The sequence below is a fragment of the Trichechus manatus genome, unplaced genomic scaffold (assembly GCF_000243295.1).
Source record: "Trichechus manatus latirostris isolate Lorelei unplaced genomic scaffold, TriManLat1.0 scaffold00004, whole genome shotgun sequence".
Classification (NCBI taxonomy): domain Eukaryota; kingdom Metazoa; phylum Chordata; class Mammalia; order Sirenia; family Trichechidae; genus Trichechus; species Trichechus manatus.
This window is the reverse complement of record NW_004443940.1, coordinates 32,669,950-32,696,671: the sequence shown is the minus strand read 5'-3', so window position 1 is coordinate 32,696,671 and position 26,722 is coordinate 32,669,950. Positions and strand designations below refer to the sequence as shown.

Genomic DNA, 26,722 nt, shown 5'->3' with positions numbered 1-26,722 from the left:
AAAAAAAAAAAAAAAGTGAAATAAATTATAAATGTGAAAAAAGGCAAGAAAAAAAGGATGGAACTATATGTATCTATTTGTAGATATCTCTGTAAAGTGTTAAAAGATTGAGGAGGGAGGTAAATATACAAAACATTTCTGTTGCTTAAAGTTTTTATAATCACTACATATTAAGAAATTTTTTGAACAACATTTTCAAAGAAATTAAAACATGAAATACGATATATTTTAATCCTTAGACATTTAAATATACTGCCAAATCTAAAAGGCTTTCAAAGGATATAAATAATAATGTCACTTTCTCCATTGCATTTAGTAATTACATGATTTTTAAAGTAGAATTAAAATCTTGACCAGTAGTAAATACAATACCTTTGCTTCTTCAAGTTCCTTGTCGGCGGTATCCACCACAAATTTTTTCTCTTTTTCTAGTTGCTCTGCTAGTTGGTCAATTTTAATCAATTCTTTACAAAGATGCTCATTGTGGCTGGTTAAATCATCTACTTGACTGCTTACCACCTCCTTACTATCCAAGAGTTTCCTAACATATTCTTCCAAGCCATGATTTGTCTGTTTAAGATCTTCAATCTGTCATAATTAGAAAAAAAAAATCACATTAAAATTTTTTCCTTAGCAAATGCAAAACAGAATTACAAATTCTCATGGAATCCAGACTTTCTGGAGCTATTGAGGCTGGGTGAACCCCCAAAACTACTGCCCTGAGATAATCTTTAAACCTTAAACCAAAAATATCCCCTGAAGTCTTCTTTAAACCACAGTTTAGCTTAATCAGTAAGGAATATCTGTCTTGAGCATTATGCTCTTTTAAGAACTATCTATATGGGATCAAATTGACAACAGAAACTCAAAAGGTTAGATAAGAAGCTTAGGGGGCAGTGAATTTATGTTAATGAGGGAGGAACAATTCAGAAAATGAGGGTGAGAATGGTTGCACAACTTGAACACTGTATTCAATGTCAATTAATTGTACATGTAGAAATTGTTAGATTGGTGAATATTTTGCTGTGTATATTTCCAATAACAACATAAAATAAAGTATTAAAAAATATTTTTAAATTTTTTCCCTTAGCTTCCCTCTGAGGAGGGCAACCTGGTGACTAGAATCAATGGTATACCTTTTTGTACTTTCTGAATTTTGTATCATGTGAATGTTTTACCTATTTGAAAAGATACCTTTAAATAAAATTTAAATTTTTTCATAGCTATATTTTTCAAGACAATTTATGGTTTATTTTAAAAAGAATTACTACTGATTTTTAACTGAACTATTAGAAAAATGGTCAAATGTTTTATATCTGCAATAAAGAAAACAGTCTTGAAATTATTTAATTTTAATAATTAATATCATTAGTTAAAAGAGTTCTTTAGAATTAAATTTCTAATTATTGTTACCAAACACTCTTAACTCTTTAGCAAGGTCCTTTTGAAAATATCAGTAACTTACTTAACTAAGCCAAATACCAAATCAATTGAGTATTTGTTGACTAATGTGGAGGACCACAGCTTTCCTTCCCAACCCACTATCAACACATAAACAAATGAAGGAAAGCGAGTCTGTCACCAAAGTATCCAAATGCCTTTAAAGAGAAAAATATATAGACCCATTGCTATGGACTGAATTGTGTCCCCCAAAAATATGTGTTATAAATCCTAACCTCTATGAGCCCTAGTGGTGCAGTGGTTAAGAGCTTGGCTGCAAAATGTTGGCAGTTGGAATCCACCAGCCGCTCCATGGAAACCCTAGGGGGCAGTTCTACTCTGTCCTATAGGGCTGCTATGAGTCGGAATTGACTTGACGGCAACAGGTTCGTTTTGTTTTGTTTTGTTTTGTTTTGTTTTGGGGGGGGTTTATGCCTGTGGTTACAATCCTATTTGGGAACAGGATGTCTTTGTTGTGTTAATGAGGCAGGATTAGTGTAGGGTTTATCTTGAGTCAATCTCTTTGAGATAGAAAAGATTTAACAAGCAAACCAGGAAGCAGAGACGGGGGGGAAAAGAGATGTCATGCCAAATGAAGATCACTTAGGAGCAGAAGCTCAAAGAGATAAGGACCTTCCTCCAGAGCAGACAGAGAAAAAAAGCCTTCCCCTAGAGCCAGCACCATGAATTTAGACTTCTAGCCTCCTAAACTGTGGGAAAATAAATTTCTGTGTTTTAAACCCACCCACTTGTGGTATTTCTGTTACAGCAGCACTAGATAACTAAGACAGAATTTGATATTGAGAAGTGGGGATGCTGCTCTAAGAAATACCTACAATGTGAAAGTGGTCTTGGAATTGGATAACGGTGGCACAGTGGTTAAGAGCTTTGGTGAGCTATGGCTGCTAACCAAAAAGATTGGTAGTTCATATCCACCAGCTGCTCCTTGGAAACCCTACAGGGCAGTTCTACTCTGTCCTATAGGGTTGCTATGAGTCAGAATCAAGTCGATGGCAATGGGTTTGGTTGTTTTGTTTTGCTGTTTTTTTTTTAATAGTAAAAGCCTAGACTGTTTTAAAGAGCCTGTTGGTAGAATTATGGACGTCAAAGGCAATTCTGGTGAGGGCTCAGAAGGAAGTGGGAAGAGCTAAAGAGAAAGTCTCTGTCGTCTTAAAGAATACATGTGGCACCAGCAAGAGAAAGTTGTTAGAAACATGGGCATTAAATGTGCTTCTGGTGCGGCTTTAAAAGAAAATGATGAACACGTGCTTGGACAATGGAAGAAGGGCAACGCTTTTTATGCAGTGGCAAAGAACTTGTATATTTTCAAATGTTTGGTGGCGGTAAACCTGTAAGTGATGAATCTGGATATTTAGCTGAGATTTCCAAGCAAGATCTTAAAAGGGCCACCTGGTTTCTCCTTGCCGCTTATAGTAAAATGCGAGAGGAAAGAGATGGACTTAAAAATGAACTGTACAAAATGATAACAAACCTTAAAGATTTGGAAAATTCTGTTGTACAAACTAAGGACAAGTGTCCTAGAATGTTCACCAAGCATGTGGCTACAGAATCTTTTGCTAAATCTTCGTGACTGATGGATCTACCAACTACCCAAGCAGAAAACCCATCAGCTTAGACTTAAGGGGACAGAGAAAGAAAGAAAGGAGAGAACACTGTCAGCCTCCTGGAATTCTACAGGCAGGATACACGCCAAAGGAGCTACATCTGTTGTTCTCCAGGAAAAGAAAAGAACCATGCCTGTAGCAGCTCAGAGATCAGCAGAACTGTTGGAAGGAGAATGGGAAGCAGAGCAGCCTCAGTCTCAAAGGGTGGGGCCATGGCCTCTGGGGTATCAAAGCAGGGATGGATTGCCCAATAAGCAAGGAAAGCATGGGTTTAGGACATCAACAAAACAGGGGCACCAGTTGTCCAAAGCAAAAACCCATAGGTGTCACGTAGACAGGACACAAGGAAAAGTGAGCACTGCAGTAGAAGGGAGCTGGCAGGGCACTAAATAAAACTGAAAGCAGCTCCAGCGCGTGAGAATGTGCCGGCCGGAAACAAAGTTCATGTAGGGTCACGGGGGCACCAACCACAAGATTGTTTAAGCTGTGAGGCTCCTACCACGTCACATCTTTGTTGACATCTGCCTCCTACAGTCCCCTCCCATGTAATTAAAACCCCTTACCTCGGCAGGTCTCTTGGGAGTATACTATTTCTTTCTAATAAACAAGAGGTGGGGGTGGGCTGTCAAGTCTAACTCTTGCTACCTTCACCCAATATGCAACTGGATCCAACAAGAGCAGTTACTGGGCAAGGATGATTACATTAATAGATAACAGGTCTCTGATCCATGGTGGGAGAACCCTCTTGTACATCGACATCTGCTGACCCAGCAACTCCAGCCAGCAGGGCCAGCAGTGCTCTTTGCCATGATACGAACACAAGGGCATGCTCTTGCACACGTCCTGGTAGACAACCAATGGGAACTCCAGTCCCAGATGACACACAAAAGCAAGGACACTCAAATAAATCAAACACTGCAATGAATTAAATCCTTACTTTTTAACTGTATAGTATTTATGTACAGAGTTACGTCCTTTGTTTCGTAAACAATATTTATAACTTTTTTTAAAATATGTTTGGCATACACACAGATGCAATTTAGCATATGTTTAATACTAACATGGATAATAATACTAACATAGCAAACCTCCAAAAAATACTGAAATATTCATCTAACACAAAAAGTTTTCATTTATGTATCAAGTGAGTTTCATTTTTTATTGTCTGTTGCTTGGGACACAGGGCTTGATATTACTCTATATATGCTGATAAACGAGGTATTAGGCACATTAAGAAGACGCAAAATTCAATTTTATTTATCGTGGAAAATATGTTTCTGTTTTACAACAATGAGTATGTTTCTAAATTTGTCTTCTAAAAAAGCAAAAGAGGGTGTTTATCAGAACATGACATTTGTATTTTATCAGAATATTTACATATCTATGTACAGGGTATTTACATGTGTTAAGATTTTGAAAATACAACAAATACTGCCAAATTCTGATTATGAAGGAGTTCACCACTGCAGAAGCCTTAGAAACAAGTAAATGATGGAAGTGCTCCAAAAGTACTGAGTGCCACAGATTAATTTTGTGTAATCACATACTACACCATCATTGACACACTTGAATTTTGCATGAAAAGAAGGGCAAAAGTGTCTGAAGTTCTTTCAAACAGATTTTCCTTCTTAAATGATGGGATATACGTGATGAAGAATGCATGAAGGCATCTAAGAAACGAGTGCCGGCTTATCCCAATGACTTAAATACAAACTTTTATGGAGAAGTGCAACAATTTCATTCGCTCATTCAGTTCTTTAACTGCTATTTCCTTCTTCGTGTGCCTCTAGTAATTTTAAAGTAAAATCTGCAGCCCACCTCTAGCAACCTGTGCGGAAACCGTGTGCAGTGATTTCCTGTATGTCTGCTATTCTCATCTCAAGCTTTCACTAAGTCTTCCTCGACCCTTATTATCTAAACTACTTCATTATTAGTACTTTTTACAAACTATGGCATACGAGGTAAACAAACAGATAAATTTCAACTTATCTGTCTCTGCGCCTTTCTGTCTTTGTTCATGGCTTCTACTGTGCCTGACTACTCGACGCACATCTCTCAGCAACAAGAACACACTAAAAAACGTCTGCTGCCCTGCCACTGCACCAGGAGAGCTTAAATGATCCTCCTCTCTGGGCCCCCAGAAAGCCTCGTGTGTAGTTGAGATGTACTGTAATCATTTGTCCCTTCCACTATACTCTAAGCAACCTGAGGGAAGGAGCCCTGTCTCTCATTTCTGTATCAACATAACTCTCCATTTCTGTATTACTGAATATCCAGCTAGCAGATAATACTCAAAATACTGTTAAATAAACATAATGAATAAATTATAAATTTATATGTTATAAATAAACACTCCCCTTACCTCTGACATTACACCCTACTTTTGCTCAGTTTCAGGACACAAATACTTCAGAAGAGGCAGTACAGAGCAATAGAAAGAATGCGAGCTTTGGATTTAGGCGGACTTAGGTTTACATTCTGTTTCATTTCTTTACCAGTTATACAACCTTGAGTAATTTACCAACCTTTATTTCCTTCGATCCTAAAAGATACATCTGAGTTCACAAAAAATGAACGTGAGCCTACTGAATCTCATCTGTTAAATGTAGAGAATATCTATAATTTGCAAAACTGTAGCTAGACAGGTTTTATAAAAGCTCAAGTAACATTTCTTGCAGATAATAAGTACTCAAAAAGTAGCCTGTTTAAAACTTTTTATTTTGATGTCATTGAAGAGTTACGGGAAGCTGCAAACATAGTACCGAGAGGTCGAGACTGATTCTTCCCACTTTATTCTTCTTCAAAATTGTTATTCCAGTTCCTTTGCCTTCCCACATATACTTTAGAAAAATCTTGTTAACACTTATAAAAACCATGCTGGGTTTTTATAGGAATTTTGTTAAACCTGTACATCAGTTTGGGGAGAACTGAGATCTTTACTATGCTGAGGCTTCCAATTCATGAACAAGACGTGTCTCTGTTTATTTAGATCTTAACTTTGATTGCTCTCATTAGGATTTTGTCGTTTTTAGCATACCAGTTACATACATGTTTTATTACAGTCACCCTCAAGGATTTTATTTTCTGTTTGAGTAACTCTATATGGTATCATGTTTTCAATTTTGGTTTCCGTGTGTTTATTGTGAATACAGAGAAACACAATTTTTTTATGTTTCTCTTGTATCCTATGACCTTGCTGAACTCACTAGTTTCAGTGCTGTAGATTTTATGACACTTTCTATGTAGATGATTACGTCATCTGTAAGTATTTCTTCCTTTCTTATCTAGATAGTTCCTGATGCTCTGTTCGTTTTTGTCTGGTTGGTTGGTTGGTTGGTTGTGTTCTGTTTCTCAGTCTATTTTCTCCTGGTTGCTAGGATTGGGTAATTTCTATTTTTCTATTCTCAAGTTCCCTTATTCATCCATCCCTCTCTCCACTCCATTCTGCTGCTGAGCCCATGCACTGATTTTATTTCATTGTATTTTTTAGCTCTAAAATTTCTATTTGGTTCTTCACATTTTTTATTTCTTGGCTGAGATGTTCTGTTTTTTCATTTGTTTCAGGTGTGCTCATAACAGCTTTTTGAAGCACTTATACGAAGGCCGCCATAAAATCCTTGGCAGGAATTGTAACACCTGGTTCATCTCAGTACTGACGTGCGTCTCTTGACCATCTTTTCTCATTCAAGTTGTGATCTTCCTGGTTCTTGGCATGGCATGCCATTGAGCTCTGGGTCTAATTTAAACCTGGTGTTTCAGCAGGTCTCCTGCGACACTGCTCCGGCTAGGAAAGGGGACACTGCCCTATTACTGCTAGGTGGGGGCAGAACATCAGGTTCTCCACTCAGCCTCCGCTGGCCCCTGGGGAGGAAAGCACTCCTCGTTATTGGGAGGCAGGAGTGGGAGCTCAGGCACCCCGCTAGGCCTCTGCTGACACCACCCTGGCCAGGAAGTACAGAGATGCCTTGTTACTGCTCCCCACATCCTCCACTGACACCGCCATGAAGGGGTAGCCTTGTTACTGCTGAGAGGGGGCAAAAGTCCTGACTCTGTTCTAGGTCTCCTGACACCACCTCAACGGGGAGGGAACAGGGCTCTTCTCTAGAAGATGGGAGTGGATCTCTAGCCTCCCCACATGGTCTCCTCTGACACTGCAGGGTTGGGGGCCTCCTTACAACCTGGCAAGGATGAAACCCTGGCTCCTCACTCAGCCTTCTTTCACACCACCGTGGCTGGCAGCAAAGGGAGAGGCGTGGTTGGGGTGCCTTCTTTGACACCACTGTGGCTGGGAGAAAAGGGAAGCGGTGTGGTTGGGGTGCCTTATTATTGCCCAGCAAGGGTGGAAGTCTGGACTCTTTACTTGGCTATTGCGGGTGGGGATGGGGCTGTAGTTTTTTTTTCTGTAGTGTTTGCCAAGTACAGCAGTAATTGTCTAAAAGCTGCCTGCCGTGCTAGGCGGCCCCTTTCTTGGTTCTTTGGCTAGAGAGAGCAGGCTTTGTCCATGTTATCAGCTTTTCCAGCACCCTGGGATAGATGGAGCAAAAGTCTGGGATAGACGGAGCAAAAAGAAAATCCAGGGCACTCGTCAACATGTTGTTCCTTGTGTTGTGCGGTCCCTAGCTGGTCTTTCTTCTCTCCACCTTTCAACGTCTTCTTATGTTTGTTTTATATATAATGTTCAGGGCTTTTAGTTGTACTTAGCAGGAGGAATACTCAGGAGGTGTACTAAGCAGGAGGAATACTGAGGAGGAATACTCAGGAAGTGTACTTAGCAGGAGGAATACTCAGGAGGAGTACTCAGGAGATGAACTTAGCGGGAGGAATACTTAGGTGTACTTGGCAGGAGGAACACTCAGGAAGTGTACTTAGCAGGAGGAATACTCAGGAGGTGAACTTAGCAGGAGGAACACTCGGGAGGTGAACTTAGCAGGAGGAATAGGGAAATATCTACTCCATCTGCCCAGAAGAGGAAGGCTTTTCTAACGTTGTTGTATGCCATCAAGTCGATTCCAATTCCTAGCGACACTACAGGACAGAGCAGAACTGCCCCATAGGGTTCCCAAGGCTGTAACGCTTGCACAAGCAGCCTGCCACATCTTTTTCCCACGGAGCAGCTGGTGGGTTTGAACCACGGACCTTTTGGTTAGCAGCTGAGCACTTAACCACTGCACCACCAGGGCTCCTTCCTTTTCTAATAAAACCAAGAGAAAAAAAAAGTCATAGCGACCCCACAGGACAAAGCAGAAGTGCCCCACAGGGTTTCCAAGGAGTGGCTGGTGGATTTGAACTGCCGACCTTTTGCTTAGCAGCTGAGCTCTAACCACTGCACCACCAGGGCTCCTCTTTTTCTAACAGGCTTTAGTAACAGCTATACCACAAGTCAGGCACTAGGAGAATGGAAAGAATACTGAACTTGGAGTTCAAAGAACTGGATTCAAATCTTAGCTCTGCCACTCATTAGTAGAATATCATAATTATTTAACCTCATGGAACTTCAGCTTCCACGTTTGCAAAATGAGAATAAGCTCACCATTTCACGAGGTTGGAGATGACTAAGTAAGATTCTGTACCTGAAAGCAGCTGATACAACACTTGGCACACAGTTGCACTCACTGCCTTGGAATCCATGTGTATCAAATAATTAAGATAAAAACGGAATGATTTTAGACCCAAAGACTTAAACAAATAGTGAATTAGTAATTATTTATTCTCCATCTCCTTGTTTTAAAATAGCCCCTCCGTCCCAAATTAATTCAGGGAAATATGCATATAAACTAAATGTGACCTGTAATTTCAGTGTATTGATGAATCTGTCTTGGTTTTTCACTTCTTGTTCTAGTTGGAGAGTATTCTGGTATTTTTCAGCTTCAGAAACTGGAACCCCTAGACCAAAATCATGTTCTTTGGTGGTAACCTAGTAGGAAGAATGGAAAACAGTATTCAATTTAAAACAGCTCTGAGATTTCTAGAAATAATCAATAAATTTTGAAAATTAACAATATTCTCAGATGTGCTCTTCAAGGGTTTTTAATCCCTGTTCCACTAGCTACAAGGATTTCATCAAACTTTTAATATCTCAAAACTTTATATCATAAAACTTTTTTGTGTTTTTGAAATACAAAGCTGTAGTATTAAATATGCTTTTTCAAACAAGACATACCCCACCTATCCCCACGGTAATTACTGTTACGAGGAAATACTGGTCAGCAACAAAACGAGGCATTGGTGGTTCAGTGGTAGAATTCTCGCAGTTCGTGGGAGACACCTGAGTTTGATTCCTGGCCCATGCACCTCGCGCACGGCAACGACCCATCCGTGGGGGCTTCCATGTTGCTAGGAGGCTGAACAGGTTTCAGTGGAGCTTCCAGACTAAGATGAACTAGGAAGAAAGGCATGGCTATCTACTTCCAAAAATGGGCCAGTGAAAACCCTGTGGATCACAACAGTCTGATCTACAACTGATCATGGGGATGGGGCAGGACCATGCAGCACGTCGTTCTGCTGTACATGGATCACCAAGTGTCGGGCTGACTCAACAGCAGCTAACAACACCACCACTGTCCCATGTTGTCCACTCCTGCAGCCACTACCTAGATGTCTGCCGTTCTTTTGTATAGTAACAAAAAGATTTGTTACATACCCCAAAGGGCTGATTTCCCTAACGTATTAAAAAAAAAAAGAATTCTATAAATAAAAAATACTACAGTAGAAAAATGGGCAAAGAATATGGACACTTCACAGAAAAGAAATGGCTCTTAAATATATGTAAAGATGTCCAATCTCATCCTTTAGAGTATACAAATTAAACCTACACTGAGATACTATCCATTTTTAGCCGTCAGAACGGCGAAGATCAAAAAGCTGGAAAGACAACTAAACATTCTGACATCACTGGTGGCAGTGTAAATTGATAAAATACATAAGAATAAGAATTTTGTAAAATCTTCCATTACAAACGGAACCAACATTACAAATGCACACAGCTTCTGTCCAAATAATTTAATTTCTAGAGATTTACCTTACAGATACATTTGCACATGTACAAAATAACAAATGTTAAAGGCTTTTTCAGGGTAGTATCCTATACATACTACTCTGCATTGTACTTTTTTAACTTGACACTGCATCAATGTATCTTAAAAATTGTGCAATTTGGAGAAATAACTTTTTTTTCTTTCCTGGAATTAAAGCTGCAATTATGTTAAGGAAGAGAGAACTTCCTGCGAACATCCCACATCTTTCCTTGCAACACTGCTGCTGTTCTCCAAAATCTAGTGTTCAGAGAATTGCAGAATCAGGATCTCCCCAGTCACTGGCTTATGTTACACTCTGTGCAACCCAGCAGTTAGCCAGCCGGGCAGAGTCATTTCCCTTTTTCCCTTCCCCAAACAGGACACAAACTGGCTTTTCTGATCTTCATTCCGGCAGTTACTCCCCCACCTGGAATTTCAATATTAGATCTCACAGACTATTTCAAATTATTAACCTTTTAGGCCGTTATGGGCTAGACTGAAATCCTAACTATCATTTACATAGTTTCTGTTGACAACTGTGTTTCTAGTTATAAACATTTGACTTGGGTAACCAAATTAAATGACTCCTCACTATGGCGGCGCTTTTCAAATTTTAACAAACATACCAACAAACCTGGAAATGTTGTTAAAACGCAGATTCTTACGCACTGTAGGCCTGAGATTCCGCACTTCTGAAAAGCTGCCTGATAATCCTTACGCAGCTAGTGCTGGGACCACACTTTAAATAGCAAGAATCTATTTAATATACACTAAACCTGCCTAGCATTCAGAGTTCTTCATAATTTGGTCCCTATCCACTTCTCCAAATGTATCTCCTACTCGATACTTCCTAGAAGTCCTCTATGAAAGTCATTCTACTCATTCTTTACACATACACTTGGAAACATTTTATCTTCTACTCATAAGCTTTGCCCTCACCTTTTTCTTTATTTAACTAAAGACACCTTTAAAACACCCAAGAGCAACATGCTCCTTAGGACAGTCAATTATATGAGATCAAAAGGGCAATGTTTGCCCCAAAGCAAGGACGAGAAAGCAGGAAGGAGTAGAAAACCAGGACGAAAGGGAACGGGGAACTCAAGGCGGAATGAAACTAAGGCCGTGAAACACTTTATGTACAGACTATAGAACGGGAACTAATTTTCTCTGTCAACTTTCACCTAACATACACACACACAAAAGACATGTTTAAGGCTCGTCTTGAATTCCAAATCCTCCCAGGAGGCTTTCCCTGTCTTCTCTATCCCATAATGGTCACCTCTTCATTGGGGCTTCTGTATATATCGACTACAAAACGTTTTTTGCAGCTATTTAGTTTTTCTGGGTATGTCTTTCCCAAACAGTTATTAGAATCATAAGAACAAACAGCGTCCCACGGTTCCCCTGCACCCCCACCAGCCTGCACACAGCTCTGCCTAGAACAGAAGGGGTCAACACAAACATCAGGCTGGCAATGAAACAGTGTGGGAAAACAGACAGATGGGAACTTTCCTGCTTCTCTTAGGTGAACTGAAACAGTCAAATGGGGGTTCTGCGAAGTCCCCTATCAGGCCAGCCTACAAGTTAAAACCTCACAATCACGAGCAAGCATGCTGGAATCACTACTTTCCCTGCACTAGCTCTGGAGGTATTGTCATTGAAAACCCAAAACCAAACCCAATGCCATCAAGTCGATCCCAACTCATAGGGGACCCTACAGGACAGAACAGAACTGCCCCATACGGTTTCCAAGGAGCAGCTGGTGGATTCGAACTGCCAACCTTTGGGTTAGCAGCCGAGATCTTAACCACTGCGCCACCAGGGATCCATTATCACTGAAGGAGAGAGAAATCAATGTATTTGAAACTTCAATGAACGGCCCGCCGGTTTCCCACCCTCAGGCCACCTGAGTATCTTTTACATCCCGGCGATCTCTAAAATCCTATCCTTGTGCTTTTGTACAGATGCCAGAGAATCCAAATAAAAGTACTTGTAAGCCGCGAACTAGAATCGGAATCACTCTCCAATGAGAAGCAACATAGCATAGCAGTTAAGAGCATGTACTTTGGAGTCAAAAGGTCTACGTCCATAATCTTAGTTCTGCCACTCGTTAGCTGAGCAACTGTGACCAAGTACTTCTCTGGCCACTATTATTATCATCTGTGAGATATGGATGATAATAATAGTACTTTCCTCATAGAGGTGCAGTGAGGATTAAATGAGTTAATACAAACAAAGCACTTAGAATAGTGCCTGGCATGTAATAAGTGGTATACCTATTACTAGTATTTACTATTACTATTATAACTAATTCCTCTCACTGACTCAACTTATCTAATTGGCCATCAAATCCTACTGATCTTCTCCCTAAAATCTGGCAAATACATTTCTTCCTTCCCACTACCGCTGTCTTATTTCGTGCTATCAGATTTTAACAGTCACATTTATTAATTTATCTAACAAATTTATACATAACTAGAACAAGAATGAACCAGTAATATGAGCTTCTGGGGATAAAAAGATGGAAACAAATAAAAAACTATAATTTCAACCCTCAGTGAGTCTAGGGAAGTCCACAATAAATAAATTAGAAGTTACAATACAGCATGGTTGGTGCCAAATCAGGGGAATGCACGTGCACACTAAGCAAACACAGAGAAAGGGGCAAGGAAAAAAGTTTTGTTTTGTTTTGTTTTTATACTTTAGATGAAGGTTTATAGAACAAACATGTTTCTCATTAAACAATACACATATTGTTTTGTGACACTGGTTGCCAGCCTCACGAAATGTCAACACTCTCCCCTTCTTGACCTTGGAATCCCCATTACCAGCTTTCCTGTCCCCTCCAGCCTTCTCGTCCTTGCCCCTGGGCTGCTGTGCCCATTTAGTCTCATTTTGTTTTACGGGCCTGTCTAATCTTTGGCAGAAGGCTGAACCTCAGGAGTGACTTCATTACTGAGCTATAAGGGTGTCCGGGGGCCATACTCTTGGGGTTTCTTCAGTCTCCGTCAGACCAGTAAGTCTGGTCTTTTTTTTTTTTTGTGAGTTACAATTTTGTTCTACATTCTTCTCCCGCTCTGTCCGGGACCCTCTATTGTGATCCCTGTCAGAGCAGTCAGCGGTGGTAGCTGGGCACCATCTAGTTGTGCTGGACTCAGTCTGGTGGAGGCCGTGGTAGTTGTGGTCAGGAAAAGGGTATTTCTGACCTGTACTTCCTCCAAACAAACATAGGATATATTCTCCATGTTCCCAAAGAACTATAAACACACACCTACTGGAGCATTTAACACATTGTAGTGTGTTTACTCGATGTCCACAATCATCTCAACTTTAACGTGTCTACACTGGATCTCTGAATTCCCCCACCTGGACCCCTGCTCTGAAACCTGCTTCCCCTACGTTCCTTCCCAGTCTCCCCCGTGTCAAACGACACTATTATTTGTGCTAGTGCTCAGGTCAAAAACCAAGGAATCAATTTTTTTCTCTTTCGTTGACCTCCTTTAATCCAATACTTCTACCTCCGAGATCTATCATTAAACCCATTCACTTCTGTACATTCTCATTACCACTTCCCTGGTCCAAGTCACCATCACCTACACCTGAATTACTGCAGCAGTTTCCTAACTGGCCTTTCTGCTTCTACTGTTGCTCCCTACAATCTATTCTCCACACTGCAGTCAAAAGAATCACTTTAAAATAACAAGATTCCGCTCAAAACACTCCAATGGCTTACCACTGCAATTAGAATAAAATCCAAACCTTTACTGCGGCCTCTAAAGCCCCGGAGCCCTGGTGGTGGAGTAGTTAAGAGCTACAGCTGCTCACCAAAAGGTCGACATTTCGAATCCACCAGCTGCTCCTTGGAAACCCTATGGGGCAGTTCTACCCTGTCCTCCAGGGTCACTATGACTCAGAATTGACTCGACGGCAATGGGTTTTAAGGCCCTACATGACTTGGTCCCTGCCTTCGCTTCTCAGATAGGCCTAGCACTTTCTTCTTTGTTCACTCACTCCAGCTTTATCTGTTTTCTTTCTGTTCTTCTAATGTGCCAGTCTCATTCCACGTCAAGGACTCTGTCCTTGCTGTCCCTCTGCCAGGAGCACTCTCTCCTCAGCTCTTTGCATGGCTGGCTCCTTCTCATCCTTAGCTCTTTGGCTCAAATATCAGTGGGTCTTCTTACCTAAAACAGTCTCTCTCCTAGTCACTCTCTTATTAGGCTATTTGCACTTATTGCTACTTGAAATTAAATCATTTGTTTGTTCACTTGTTACTGTCTCCTCTTACTAGAATATAAGATCCAAGAGAGCTAGACTCTTGTCACCATTATATCCCTAGTGCCTAAAAAATGTCCAGCACAAAGCTGGCGGTACGCAAGAAAACGTTTTCAACATAACGAATTTTGGTTCCAATGATGCATGTGGTTTTGAAACAAGTATGAAGAGGACCAATCACAACAGAGAAAGGAGACCCGGAGAAGGAGACGGACTGCAGGGCTAACTGCCTCCACTGAACTACTACTGCCTTTGCCATAAGACCAGAAGAAACGGATGGTGCCTAGCTACCGTCACCAAGCATTTTGATCAAACACCCAACAGTTGGATCTTGATCAAAAGGAGAAAAATTGTGGCACAGAACTTTACAGTCTTATGAAAACCAGACTTATTGGATACATTGAGACTGGAGGAACCCTTGAATCTATTGCCTGGAAACAACTTGTAAATCTTGATTCCCACGAATCTTTAAACTAAGCAACAGTTTAGCCCAATTAATAAAGACTGTTTGCCTTGAGTACTGTGCTCTGTTAAAGAATTATCTATATGAGATCAAATTAACAACAATAACTCTAAAGCACAGATGAGAACTTCTAGGGGCAGACAGCCTTAAGTTAACGGTGGTAAAACAACATGGGCAGAGACAGTGAGAACAGTGACACCATGTGAAGGATGCAACCACTGTCACTGAGCTGTACATGTAGAAATTGTTGAATTGGGTATATGTTTTGTTGTGTATATTTTCACCAGAAATTTTACAATAAAAAAGAGGGCTAATCAATGAATGAGAAGTAAAGAAAAAGACACCGAAAATGTAAACTGCTTTTAGAAAGCATGGTTGTGAGAGGAAGAGAGGCAGAGCTAAAGGTGGAGGAAGACCACAGTTGTGGGAGGGTCATTACAAGAGAAGAAAAACATCTTAATTCTCTTTGCATCAAGAATCTCTTTCAGAATTGAGCAAAAGCCCCAGATCTTCTCCTCAAGAAAATGCAAATACACACAAAACTTTACCATTTCAAGGAGTTCAAGAACTCCTTATAAGGAGTCCTGGTGGCACAATGGTTAAGTGCTTGGGTGCCGACTGAAATGTCTGTTAACTAAAAGGTCACTGGTTTGAACCAACCCAGCTGCCCTGTGGCAGAAAAGCCCTGGTGATCTATCTGTCTGCTCCTGTAAAGATTACAGCCTAGGAAACCCTATGGGGCAGTTCTACTCTGTCATATAGGGTCGCTATGAGTTGGAATCAACTCGACGGCACACCACCACCACCGCAACTCCCTAAAGACCTTGGACTCCAGGTTAAGAAAACCTACAGTGCAGAAACAAAGAAGATTTTTTGTTTGTTTATTGTTGTAGTTTAAGTGAAAGTTTACATATCAAGTTAGTCTCTTATACAAAAATTTATACATCACATTATTATGTGACCCTGATTACTCTCCGTCTACTGTGACAGCACACTCCTCCTTTCCACCCGTGATTTCCCGTGTCCATTCAACCGGCTCCTAACCCTCTCTGCCTTCCCATCTCACCTCTGGACAGAAGCTGCCCGTTTAGCCTCATATATCTACTTGAGCTAAAGAAACAAAGAAGATTTTTAAGACATAGGTTAATGTTAATAATGGAGAAAGGCCCCTGAGGTAATATAAGGAAAGGATTGCATTGTCCTCTGAGACAAGAAAGAGAAAAGCAAGGATAGGCAAGAAGGGTAGAAATTTGAGGGAGTTTCTGCTTGGTAGTCTCAATTTTTCAGACAAACAGGATGTAAGATCATGTGCTAAAAAGTATCATCAATATTAACCAAAATATCTGGCACATACTATGTGCTCGACAAATATCTATTGACTATTTTGACAGAATAATAAACAATACTGGTGTACTTTTATATGGGATTCTGAAATCTGGTTCCACAAAACGTCAACAAGCATTGAGTTTTTGCTTTCTTTTTTAAAACTGTCTTCATAAGGAAAGTTCATAGTTTTGTTCATAATCACATGACTGTAAAAACCTTACTATCCACCAACAGTAAAGTCCATAAATTGCGGTTTACTCTCACAATGGAACACTTATCAACAAACTACAAGCAACAAGGATAAATTTTAAAACATACTGTTGAGTAAAGAAACACAACGAAAAGGAGATTTAGTACAATTCTATTTACATGAAGTTCAAAAACAAGCCAAACTATAATGTGCATTTTCACAAAGGTGGCAAAACTATACGGAACAGTCAAACCATAAGGAAAATCATAGAAGTCAGAATAGTGGCTTCCTCTGGGGAGGAGGGTGTGTGATGGGAAAAGGAGGTAGATAATAACATCTGCTCTAATTGCCTCTGTATATGCAGAGCTTTAAAACCAAATCATCCTAAAACATACTTGTCTTAGTGTCTGAACTGAAGAAGACCACAGAAAGCAAGCCCCGGGAATCTCTTTCCCTGATTATATCCTGGGCTATCAGCAGTGCTTTTTTTTTCAGAACATAAACAAAAAAAGATGTATTTTAGAAGCTGTCATTAAATAATACTAAAGTTTAGGGCTTAAAATAGGTATTTCATTAATGTGCCTTCCTAGTTACTTCCCCCTAACTAAGAGAGAAGGGAACAGGAATCAGTTTTATACTGGAGGCAGATCTGAAGGACACGACGCCTTACTTTTATAACTAACCTATTTTATTCTAGTTACAAACTCTTTAGTATTCTACTTCCCTCCTCAGGGGAAACAAAGCGTACTTGAAATGCTGAAAACCAGCAGAGGAAATTAAAAACAATACGCTGGGATACTAAGGGCTGGTGTGGAAGAAGGCAAACACTGGAGACACGCTCTCATCTAACAAACTTTTCCTGAAGCCTTAAGTCTTGACTTTATTTAAAGAAAAAAAGAACTGTATTCGTACGCGTTTTTAGGCGTCAGATCCACGATCACCGCACAAGTATCCAATTCGGTCTCAAATGTCTTTTTAACCAAAAGCCTGTTTACACTGCCTCTCCTGTGTGTTATTTCCACTGACATTATACGAGATTTTCATGCAAATGCCTACATAATCTCTGCACTTCACCTCCCAAAGTCTACAAAGCGAGAGGCCGGGAGTCAGGAGGAGCCAGGCTGGACTTCCAAATTCTCAGCTCCACTCCAGAGCGTTGCTAAACAGTCCCCCCAACAACCAGGCGGCGAGCTGCGGCAGGAAGCGAAGCGGTCACCATAGGAACTGGGATCAACCCTACGCTCCCAAGACACAAGTGGAGCAAAGTTTGCTCCTGGGGGGCTTTGGATGCTCCATCTTCCCCCGACCCCAACTCTGCCCGCTGCTGCCCCCCACGGCGGCTCTAGCAGAGAACACCCACCTGGGGGGTCATCCTCAGCCCCCACCTCCGCCACACCCGCCCTCTCTCACCCGCCCCCTTGCAGCCGCCCCCTCGCGGGCCTTCCGGCCCAGGAGCTGCTTTCCCCCAACCCGGCGCACCCCCGCTGCTTCCACCTGGAGCTCCGGGTCCCTCCCCGGGGTTCCTGGCCCGCCGTCTTCTCCGGAGCTCATCCCCGCGACTGCCGGTCCTCGGCCTCCGCCGGGCGTCCACGGCCCTCCCCGCCTCCATACTCCGCCCCTGTCCCCTCCCCTCCCAGCCCCAAATCGACCTGGCCCCGCCCCGGGGCCGGCGGCAGGAGGCGGGGGCGGTTAGCGCCGCCTCGGCCCCGCCCTCACGCTCTGTACCTGAGGGGGGCTCGTCCTCCACCTCCCGGGTGCCTTCACTCCGCTTCCGTCCCGCGCGCCCCCGCTCCCCGTGCGCACGCGTACCTGGCTCAACACGCCCTCTCGCGGGTACTACAAGCCTTGCGCGCGCACCCACGCACGAAGCGACGCGTACCGCCCCCTGCCTGCCTTTCCGGGCGCCGAGGAGAGGCCGCTTCCTGGCCCATCCGCGCCGCGCAGGCGCACGCCCACGCAGCGCCTAGTCGCCCAGTCCGCGCGTCCCGTCTCCTAGTAACCGGCTGCAAGCCCCTTTTCCACGATTTGTATCTTGTTCTCTGCCAGCTGCTGCAGCACCTGGATAGAACGCGCATGCGCGGGGCCGTACCCCACCCATCTGGAACACCTGCTGCTTCGTGGCCACAGCTTTGGGCCACTTTTACGGGAGAGCAGGCACGGTTCTGGGTCCCCGTTCAGTGGACCGGCCAGTTCTCAGAGCTGCTCTTGGGCTCTGGGAGGTTGGTGCGTTCTCCTGCCGCAGTCAGGCGCCTGTTTGGGGAAGCCTCCGAGCTCGGGGCCTCCTGCTTGCAGCCTCTCGGGAGGGTAGGCCTGTCCCGGTGAGCGCGGACACCCTGCAGTCTAGGGAGCCTGCGGACCCACGGCCCCGGACAACCCTACAGGATCAAATTAGGGTTGAATCGAGAAGGAGCAGAACTAGCAATGAAAGATTCCTGCCCGGTATTCCTTCTCCACATGCCGGTGCGCTAACTCCCCTTTTCTAACGCCCCTCGTGACAATTAACAGAAAGGATAGGGTATACAGCCCCACTTGGTATTTATAGTGTATGGATTGTTGTCCTGTTTAATACCATTTAAACCTGTCTTCTCTCAACCAGGAGCTTTCAGTCTCATTTAAGCCGGTGTAATATTATTTTTGGCCATCCAACTATGTTAAAATTAACTATATCGCCTTAAAGTGGAGAAGAGAGCTTTTTAGTGAGAAAGAATGGGCATTGCATTCTTTTGCCAGTTTTTGGATCCCAGCTTGAAACGAACTCTTGTCTTCTTAACGTTTCTTAATGTTGAACATGTCCCACCTTTAAGTAACCCAAGACCTTCTGAACCGTAACGGTGACTTTATCTCGGTCTTTTCCTGCAGATGAAATAGATACTAGCTTCGTACAGGAGTCCTCTGATGATCCTGAGATAGTATAAGCCTGTGCATTCCAAAAGTAAGCGCAGATTAGAAGAGACTGACAATTCCTGGTTTTGCCGGGTGAGTAACCTTTTTCCACAACATTATTGGCAGGCATAAACAATTTTTCTGTTAGAACTAGTTTCTTCATAAGGTACATTTAAACATAAAGTGCTGTATGTATTGCCAATCTCCGTTCTGATTTTTTCATCATTATTTGTGCCATTACATTTTCTCATATTTTGTAACATTTATTTTCAGAGACCATATAGTTTGTAATAAATGCTAGCTACTAGAAAATTAAATCGAGTGCCCTTGTTATTTTAGATTCAGAGGTCAAAGGTCCCAAGGAATGCACTGCCTCTGAAATGTAATTACATCTAATTAATAAAATGTGCCATCAAAGAACAAGCTCTCAAAGACCCTCCTGAAAAGTTATTTTAGGGGGAATACTGTATATTCTGTTGTTTCCTCTTCAGATACTAGGATTATTTTGAATAAAAGGTTCTCAATATATAGCATTGAAATAGGAAAGAATGTACTAACTTTAAAACTATCATTTGGAGTTGAAGACTTGGAGGGGGTGGTATTAATCTAGGAAGTAGGAAAGTACTTCCCTTGGAGGAAGAATAACAAAAGGTTAAGCGTTTATGTACGCCACTAAATGTTACTGAAGATTCTTTGGAAAGAATACAGGGAAAAGGTCATTCCCCCCCCCCCCTTTTTTCCCTTATCAAGGACTAATCTCCTCCTCTAACCCAAAACAAGTGAAAAATTTCTTTCCCTTTATGGAAACCCAAGGAGTGGTGAATGCCCCACCAGGTACACCTTGTATAGCAGTGGCAAACGCCCCACCGGCTGCGCCTTGGGTAGCCGCGGCGAACGCCCCACCGGCTGCGCCTTGTATAGCAGCTCTGCTCTCTCCCTTCTGACAGACGCTCCTGTGTAGTTCTGAGGTTGGAGTTTTCTATTCCCTCACTTTTTCCATCATTTCACAAGCTTCACTACAAAAACCTCGTTTTGCCTTTTTTTTTTTTTTTTTTCCTCTCTCTTTTGTTCCTATCTCCCTCTTGTCCCTCTTACCCCTGCAAAAAAAAATCTGGGACTCCAATTACATGTTAAGCTACTTGATTGTTGTTCCACAGCTCACTGAAGCCCTGTTTCTTTCTTTCTATTGGATGCTAACTGGACGCCACTGCTGTTTCTTCAGGCTTATCATTCTTTCCCTTGGCGGCATTGATCCATCCACTGTAGTTTTCATCTCTGGAAGCCCCATTTTTTTTTTTATATCTTCTATTTCTCAATCGAATCACGTTCATGCTTTGCTCTCTATCTTCTTGGAAGTATGGAATACATTTAAAATAGCTGTTTTAAGGTTTTTGTGTGCTGTTCTACCATCTGTGTCATTTCTGGATTTATTTCTGTTAACTGGCTTTTTTTTCTCCTGGTTAGGGGTGGTATTTTCCTGCCAGCTAGTTTTTGATTGGCTATTGCAATGTTTACATTATTGGGTGTTGGAGTTTTTTTAGGTGTTTTTTGTTAGTTTGTTTTTTCTCAAGTACCTTTGGGCATATTCTGAGATGTTTACTTGGAAACAGTTTGATACATCAGAGCTACCTGGTCAAAATAGTAGCCACTAGTTACAAGTGGAGGTCAGATGTCCAAAATGAGGGAGGCTACAATAGGAGCTCTGGTGGCACAGTGGTTCAGAGCTCGGCTGCTAACCAAAAGGTCGGCAGTTTGAATCCATCAGCTACTCCTTGGAAACCCTATGGGACAGTTCTACTCTGTCCTATAGGGCTGCTGTGAGTTGGAATCAACTTGATGGCAGCGGGTCTGGTTTTTAGGTTTGGTTTGGCTAAAATAAGTTTTGACAGGGCTGCGTTCCTTCTGGGGACTGTCAGGGCAGATCTGTTTTCTTGCCTTTTCCAGCTTCTACAGGTTGCCTGCATTCCTTGGCTTGTGGTCCCCTTCTGTCTTCAACGCCAGCAATGGCCAGGCAAGTCTTTCTCACACTGCACCACTCTAACACTTGTACTCCCTCTTTCACTTATAAAGATCTTTGTGATTCCAACGGAACCACTCAGTGCAGGATAATCTCCTTAATTTTACATGCAACCTTAAATCCCCCGTGCCAAGTACAAAATGGTCAGAGTAGTAATAGAGTCAGAACCTGTCTAACTTCATGGGGTCGGGGCGAGGATAATGAGAATCACTGTCAGCACAAAATTGATTCCCAGGAGGTGGAAGTCAAACATACCTCCACTCTCCAACATTTTTACCAATTCTGACACCAGCTGTCCTTCCCACGGCACTCTACTTCTGCGTTCGATAATCCATTGCAATGGACACGTAGAACTCACAGACCATACAAGGCATGGCCCTTCCACCAGGGCCACAAACTGACCAATACCCTCTGGGTAGGCTTCAGACACTTCATTTGCGTAGTAGGCTACAAACACTTAATCTGCATAGTCTATTGACCAATCCCTGCAAGGTGCATACCAGTCACAGGGCAAACTGCAGCCCAGGACCAGATAAAAAGTATCAAACCACAAGTTGTTTACAGTTTACCCAGGAAATGTTAATCAACCTGGACCAAAGTAACTAACCTTCTAGAGTAGAAAACAAGGGCAAAGGTATCTTGTTAAGGCTTAGGGGAAAAAAATATCTCAAGCTGTTTTTCCAAAGAACCAAAGCAAAAGGCCACATAAAGGAACTCATTTCACCACACCAAGTAACATAACGTATTCACAAATTCTGAAGATTAAGATGTGGACATCTGCTTTGGGGGCTGTCTTAGTTATCTTGTACTGCTACAACAGAAATATTGCAGGTGGATGGCTTTAACAAAGAGAAATGGTTCTCTCACAGTCTAGGAGGCTAGAAGTCTAAATATAGGGTGCCAGCTCCAGGGGAAGTCTTTCTCTCTCTGTTGGCTCTGGGGGAAGGCCCTTGTTATCAATCTTCCCCTGGTCTAGGAGGTTCTCAGCAAAGGGACCATGGGTCCAAAGGACACGCTTGCTCCTGGTTCTTTCTTGGTGGTAGGAGGTCCCTCTCCTCTCTGCTCCATTCTCTCTTTTATATCTCAAAAGAGATTGACTCAGCATACAACCTAATCCTATAGATTGAGTCTTGCCTCATTAACATAACTGCCTCTAATCCTGCCTCATCAACATCATAGAGGTTAGGATTTACAAAACATAGGAAAATCACATCAGATCACAAAATGGTAGACAACCACACAGTACTGGGAATCATGGCCTAGCCAAGTTGATACACATTTTAGGGGGACACAATTCAGTCCATAACAGGGGACATTATTCTGTCTACCACAGCTGGGGACAGGTATGTAGAAAATTTGGCTTTTATTCTGAGATTGGAAGCAACTAGGGCACGTTGAGCAGAGGAGTGATGTGATCTGGCTTATGTTTTAAAAGGCTCATTCCTGATACTGCTTGGAGAATACATTGGGGAGGGATGGGCAAGGGTAGAAGTAGAGACAGATTCATTGAGGGATTGTATGTGGAATCAGAGATAAAGAGAAGAGTTGATAATGATCCACCAATAGCGCATAAGGTTTCCTGTCATCCTGCGTTCTCTTGTGCTCAGTGCTATCCACCTTCTAAAGTGTATCATTCTGATGGTAAAAAACGTGCATGTCGCTGGCTACTAGTAAGTTTGAATATCTCTTTGTGTACTCATCTATTTGGGATTACCAGTCTGTGAATTGTGTCTTTCTATTCTTTGCCCATTTTTCTATTGGGTTTCCTTCTTCCTTGTAGATTTGTAGGACTTCCTTTCATATTCTAGTGATTAAATCCCGTCCGTTTTGCACATAGCAAGTATCTTCTTCCAGTCCCTTTTCCATCTTTTTAACTTTCTTTACTGAGTAGATATTCTTAATGTTGAGTAATCAAGTCCATCTGTTTTCCCCTTATTATTTAAGCTTTTTAGGTCTTGTTCAAGACATTCGTCTCCCCCAGAAGGTGATAAATATATCGAGCTATATTTTTTCTATTGGTTTTATAGTCCTGCATTCACAGTTAGGTTTTCAATGCATCTGGGGTGTACTTTTGTATATAAGATAGGGATCCTGCTTTATTTTTCATCCATATAGTGAGCTAGTGTTCATTATATTATACTAAATGTAGTCTGTTGTATCCTCTCTGCCTTATAAAGCTAAACCCTTTCCCTTGAGTCGATTCTGACTCATAGTAACCCTACAGGACAGAGTAGAACTTCCCCGTAGAGTTTCCAAGGCTGTAATCTTTATGAGAGCAGACAGCCACCCCTTTCTCCCACGGAGCAGCTGGTGAGTTTGAACTGCCAACCCTCAGTTAGCAGCCAAGTGCTTTAACCACTGCTCCACGAGGACTCATTCCTTTGCCCTATAGTGCTTTCTTTATCCTATATGAAGCTGTTACACATACCTAGGTCCATTTTGGAGCTCCGTTATGTTCTATTGGTCATTTATTTGTTCCTGCAGCTGTAGTAGATGTTTTTGTTACTTTGATTTTGTAGCATGTCTTAATATCTGGTAAAGCAAGTCTCTCTGTTCTTTTTGTCCAAATTTATTTATGGACCTTTATTCTTCTATAAGCATTCAATATTTCTTTTTGAATAGCAACCTGAATGCCAAGCCAAAGAGGCCCAAATAGACTTGTTCTCTGTTCATGTCCTCAAGACCCCAGAGGAACTTAAGGTGAGATTAATAGGGCCATTTTATCCTATTGTATTTAATTTCTTTTCAATCCCTCTGTTAGAATGATGTTTTAATGTACTAGTTTATAATTATATGCTACCATTATTTTACCTTTGTTGACTTCAAATGTAGTATGCTGTTTCATAGAGTTTTGTTGTTTTTTTAATACTTTTTTAAAATTTTGTATTTTGAAAAAGTTTAAACATACAGAAACATTACAAGAATGATACATTGAACAGGTATTTATCATTTACCTCCTCGATTCAACACTTGTTAACATTTTGCATATGTTATTTTCTGTCTGTCACTGAACAATGAGAGCAAGTTGCAGATCTGATCCTTCACCTCTGTTTCAGCACGTACCTCCTAAGAACAAGGACATTCCCTTACATGGCCACAGTACAATTATGACATTCGGGGAGTTTAACACGGATGCAATATTATTATCTAATAAACCATCCATATTCAGATTTCTCCAGCTGTCCAAGTGACGTTCCGTATATTTTACCTTTTTCCTTCCAGTTCAGGACCGTTCATTGCGTTCGGAAGTCATGTCGCCTCAGCCTCCTTTAATCAGGAACTCGTCCTCAGCCTTTTTGTCTTCCTGACACGGATGTTTTTGAGGAGTGGAGGCTGTTTGTTTTGTAGAATTCCTTTTAGTTTCAGTCTCTGTTTCCTCATGATGGGATTCAAGTTACACATTTTGGGGAGGAGTGTTTCCTTTTTAATTAATTAAAGAGGAGAAACCAAAGAGTAGAATGCACCCATTTTTATTAATTTTAAGGTAGTATTGGATATTTATTTGATGAGGAAAAAAAATTCACTTTTAAGTCTAAATCTAAGAAACAGGTGTACTTACATTTAGAATGTCATCAGAGAGTTCTTTAAAAATTTTAGCTGAATTATATTTGATAGCTGGAAAGCCAAATCTATACTATTTATCTAATATATTAACAACATTTGAGTAACTGCTATATTTCAAATATGATAGTAGGCCCAGGACTGTTCTGTTACAGATTAGGCACAGACATTAAGTCACAAATGTGGATGAACAGATTTTCAAATGATATCTTTAGAAATTTTCAGTCAATAAATGACTAAAGCTGGATGGAGATAGAATTATAAACTGTCAAAAGATACCACACTGCTTAAATATTAAAGAAAGACTAGATTATAAAAAGTAGGTTCATACTTTTATTCACAGCTATGGAGTCCGCTCCAGATGTCACACTGATGCTAGAGCATCTTTGGCAGATCACTATTCTCCAGCGAGCGCTGGTCTTTCTCGAATCTTCACTGTCTTCTCTAGGCCAGAAAGCCTGTCCCCTCTGCCATCCTGGCCAACTCTGCTTACCAATTCCTGCCCATCTTTCAAAGCCCAGCCCTGGCTGAGGTCCCCCTCCTTTGGGAAACTTTCCAAGCTCTCCTTCCATGTTGCGTGCTCATCTCTCTTACCAGATGGGGCATCCTTAATAACAAGTATGTGAACCCTTGCTGGATGGACTGCACAGGAAGCAAATCGAGTACATCTATGGAAAGAGACAATGGAGAAGCACCACATCATCAGTCAAAACAAAACCAAGGGTCAGATATGGAACAGACCATCAGTTGCTCATGTGCAAGTTCAGGTTGAAGCTGAAGAAAATCAAAGCAAGTCTACAACGACCAAAGTATGACCTTGAATACATCCAGCCTGAATTTAGAGACAATCTCAAAAATAGATTTGAAGCACTGAACACTAATGACAAAAACCAGAACATCTTGATGATATCAAGAACATCATACATGAAGAAAGTAAAAGATCATTAAAATGGCAAGAAAGGTTTCTATACACCAGCAATGAGAAATCTGAAAGAGAAATTAGGAAACAATTCCATTTACAACACCATCTAAGGGAATAAAATACCTAGGAATAAATCTAACCAGGGAGGTGAAGGACTTATACAATGAAAACTATAAAACACTGCTGAAAGAGATTAAAGAAGACTTAAATAAATGGAAAGATGCTCCATGTTCATGGATTGGAAGACTTAATATTGTTAAAATTTCAATACTACCCAAAGCAATCTCTAGATTCAACACAATCCCAATCAAAATTCCAACAACCCTCTGTACAGAAATCTAAAAACCAATCCTCAGCTTTATATGCAATGCCCAGAGGCCTCAAATAGCTAAAGCAATGTTGAAAGAGAAGAACAAAGTAGAACTCACACTTCCAAATTTTAAAAAATACTATACAGCTACAGTAATTAGAACAGCCTGCTACTAGTATAACAATGGACACATGTACCAATGGAATAGAATTGAGAGTCCGGAAATGAAACCACACATCTGTCGTCAACTGGTTTTTGACAAGGGTGCTAAGTACATTCGATGTGGAAATAGGAGTCTCTTTACTAAATGGTGCTGGGAAAATTGGATTTTCAGACGTAGAAAAATGAAACAGGATCCATGCCTCACACCATACACAAAAAAAGTTCAAAATGGATTAAGGATCTAAATGTGCAAACTAAAACCATAAAATTCTTAGAAGAAAAAGCAGGGCAACACTGTCAGTCCTAGCTTTTAACAATATAATATAATAACAAAAGCACAAACAGCAAAAGACAAAATAAACGAGGCCTCATAAAAATTAAAAACTTTTGTTCATCAAAAAACTTCACCAAACGAAGGGTGAGACAATACACAATACTGGGGAAACCAACACAACTTGTACAAAGAAAGGTGATAGAAGCTCCATAGACACAGCCAAACTCCCTGAGGGACTGAATTGCTGGGCAGAGGGCTCTGGGG

General features: G+C 41.4%; 2 protein-coding genes across 7 annotated transcripts in view; one reads left to right on the top strand and one right to left on the bottom strand.

The window, feature by feature from the left end:
- Positions 1-18,413, bottom strand: part of TSGA10 (testis specific 10) — a 112,566-nt gene extending 94,153 nt beyond the window's left edge. The window contains exons 1-3 of one of the 6 annotated variants that reach the window (XM_023734113.1): positions 18,139-18,413; positions 1,466-1,598; positions 373-588 (exon numbers count right to left, since the gene is read on the bottom strand). Coding sequence is in view for 1 of the 6 variants with exons in the window: in XM_023734100.1 (XP_023589868.1) it covers positions 373-588; positions 8,851-8,979; positions 17,824-17,880 (402 nt within the window). In the remaining 5 variants the exon portion in view is untranslated. Of the gene's footprint in view, positions 1-372; positions 589-1,465; positions 1,599-8,850; positions 8,980-9,225; positions 9,239-17,823; positions 17,891-18,054; positions 18,115-18,138 lie in introns of those variants that run through there. The other 5 variants (XM_023734102.1, XM_023734109.1, XM_023734100.1 and 2 more) reach the window with 5 other exon arrangements.
- CUNH2orf15 (chromosome unknown C2orf15 homolog) overlaps positions 18,403-26,722 on the top strand; it is an 11,842-nt gene continuing 3,522 nt past the window's right edge. Inside the window, exon 1 of the mRNA XM_023731970.1 lies at positions 18,403-18,647. Within this exon, the coding sequence (XP_023587738.1) occupies positions 18,403-18,647 (245 nt within the window). The remainder of the gene's footprint in view (positions 18,648-26,722) is intronic.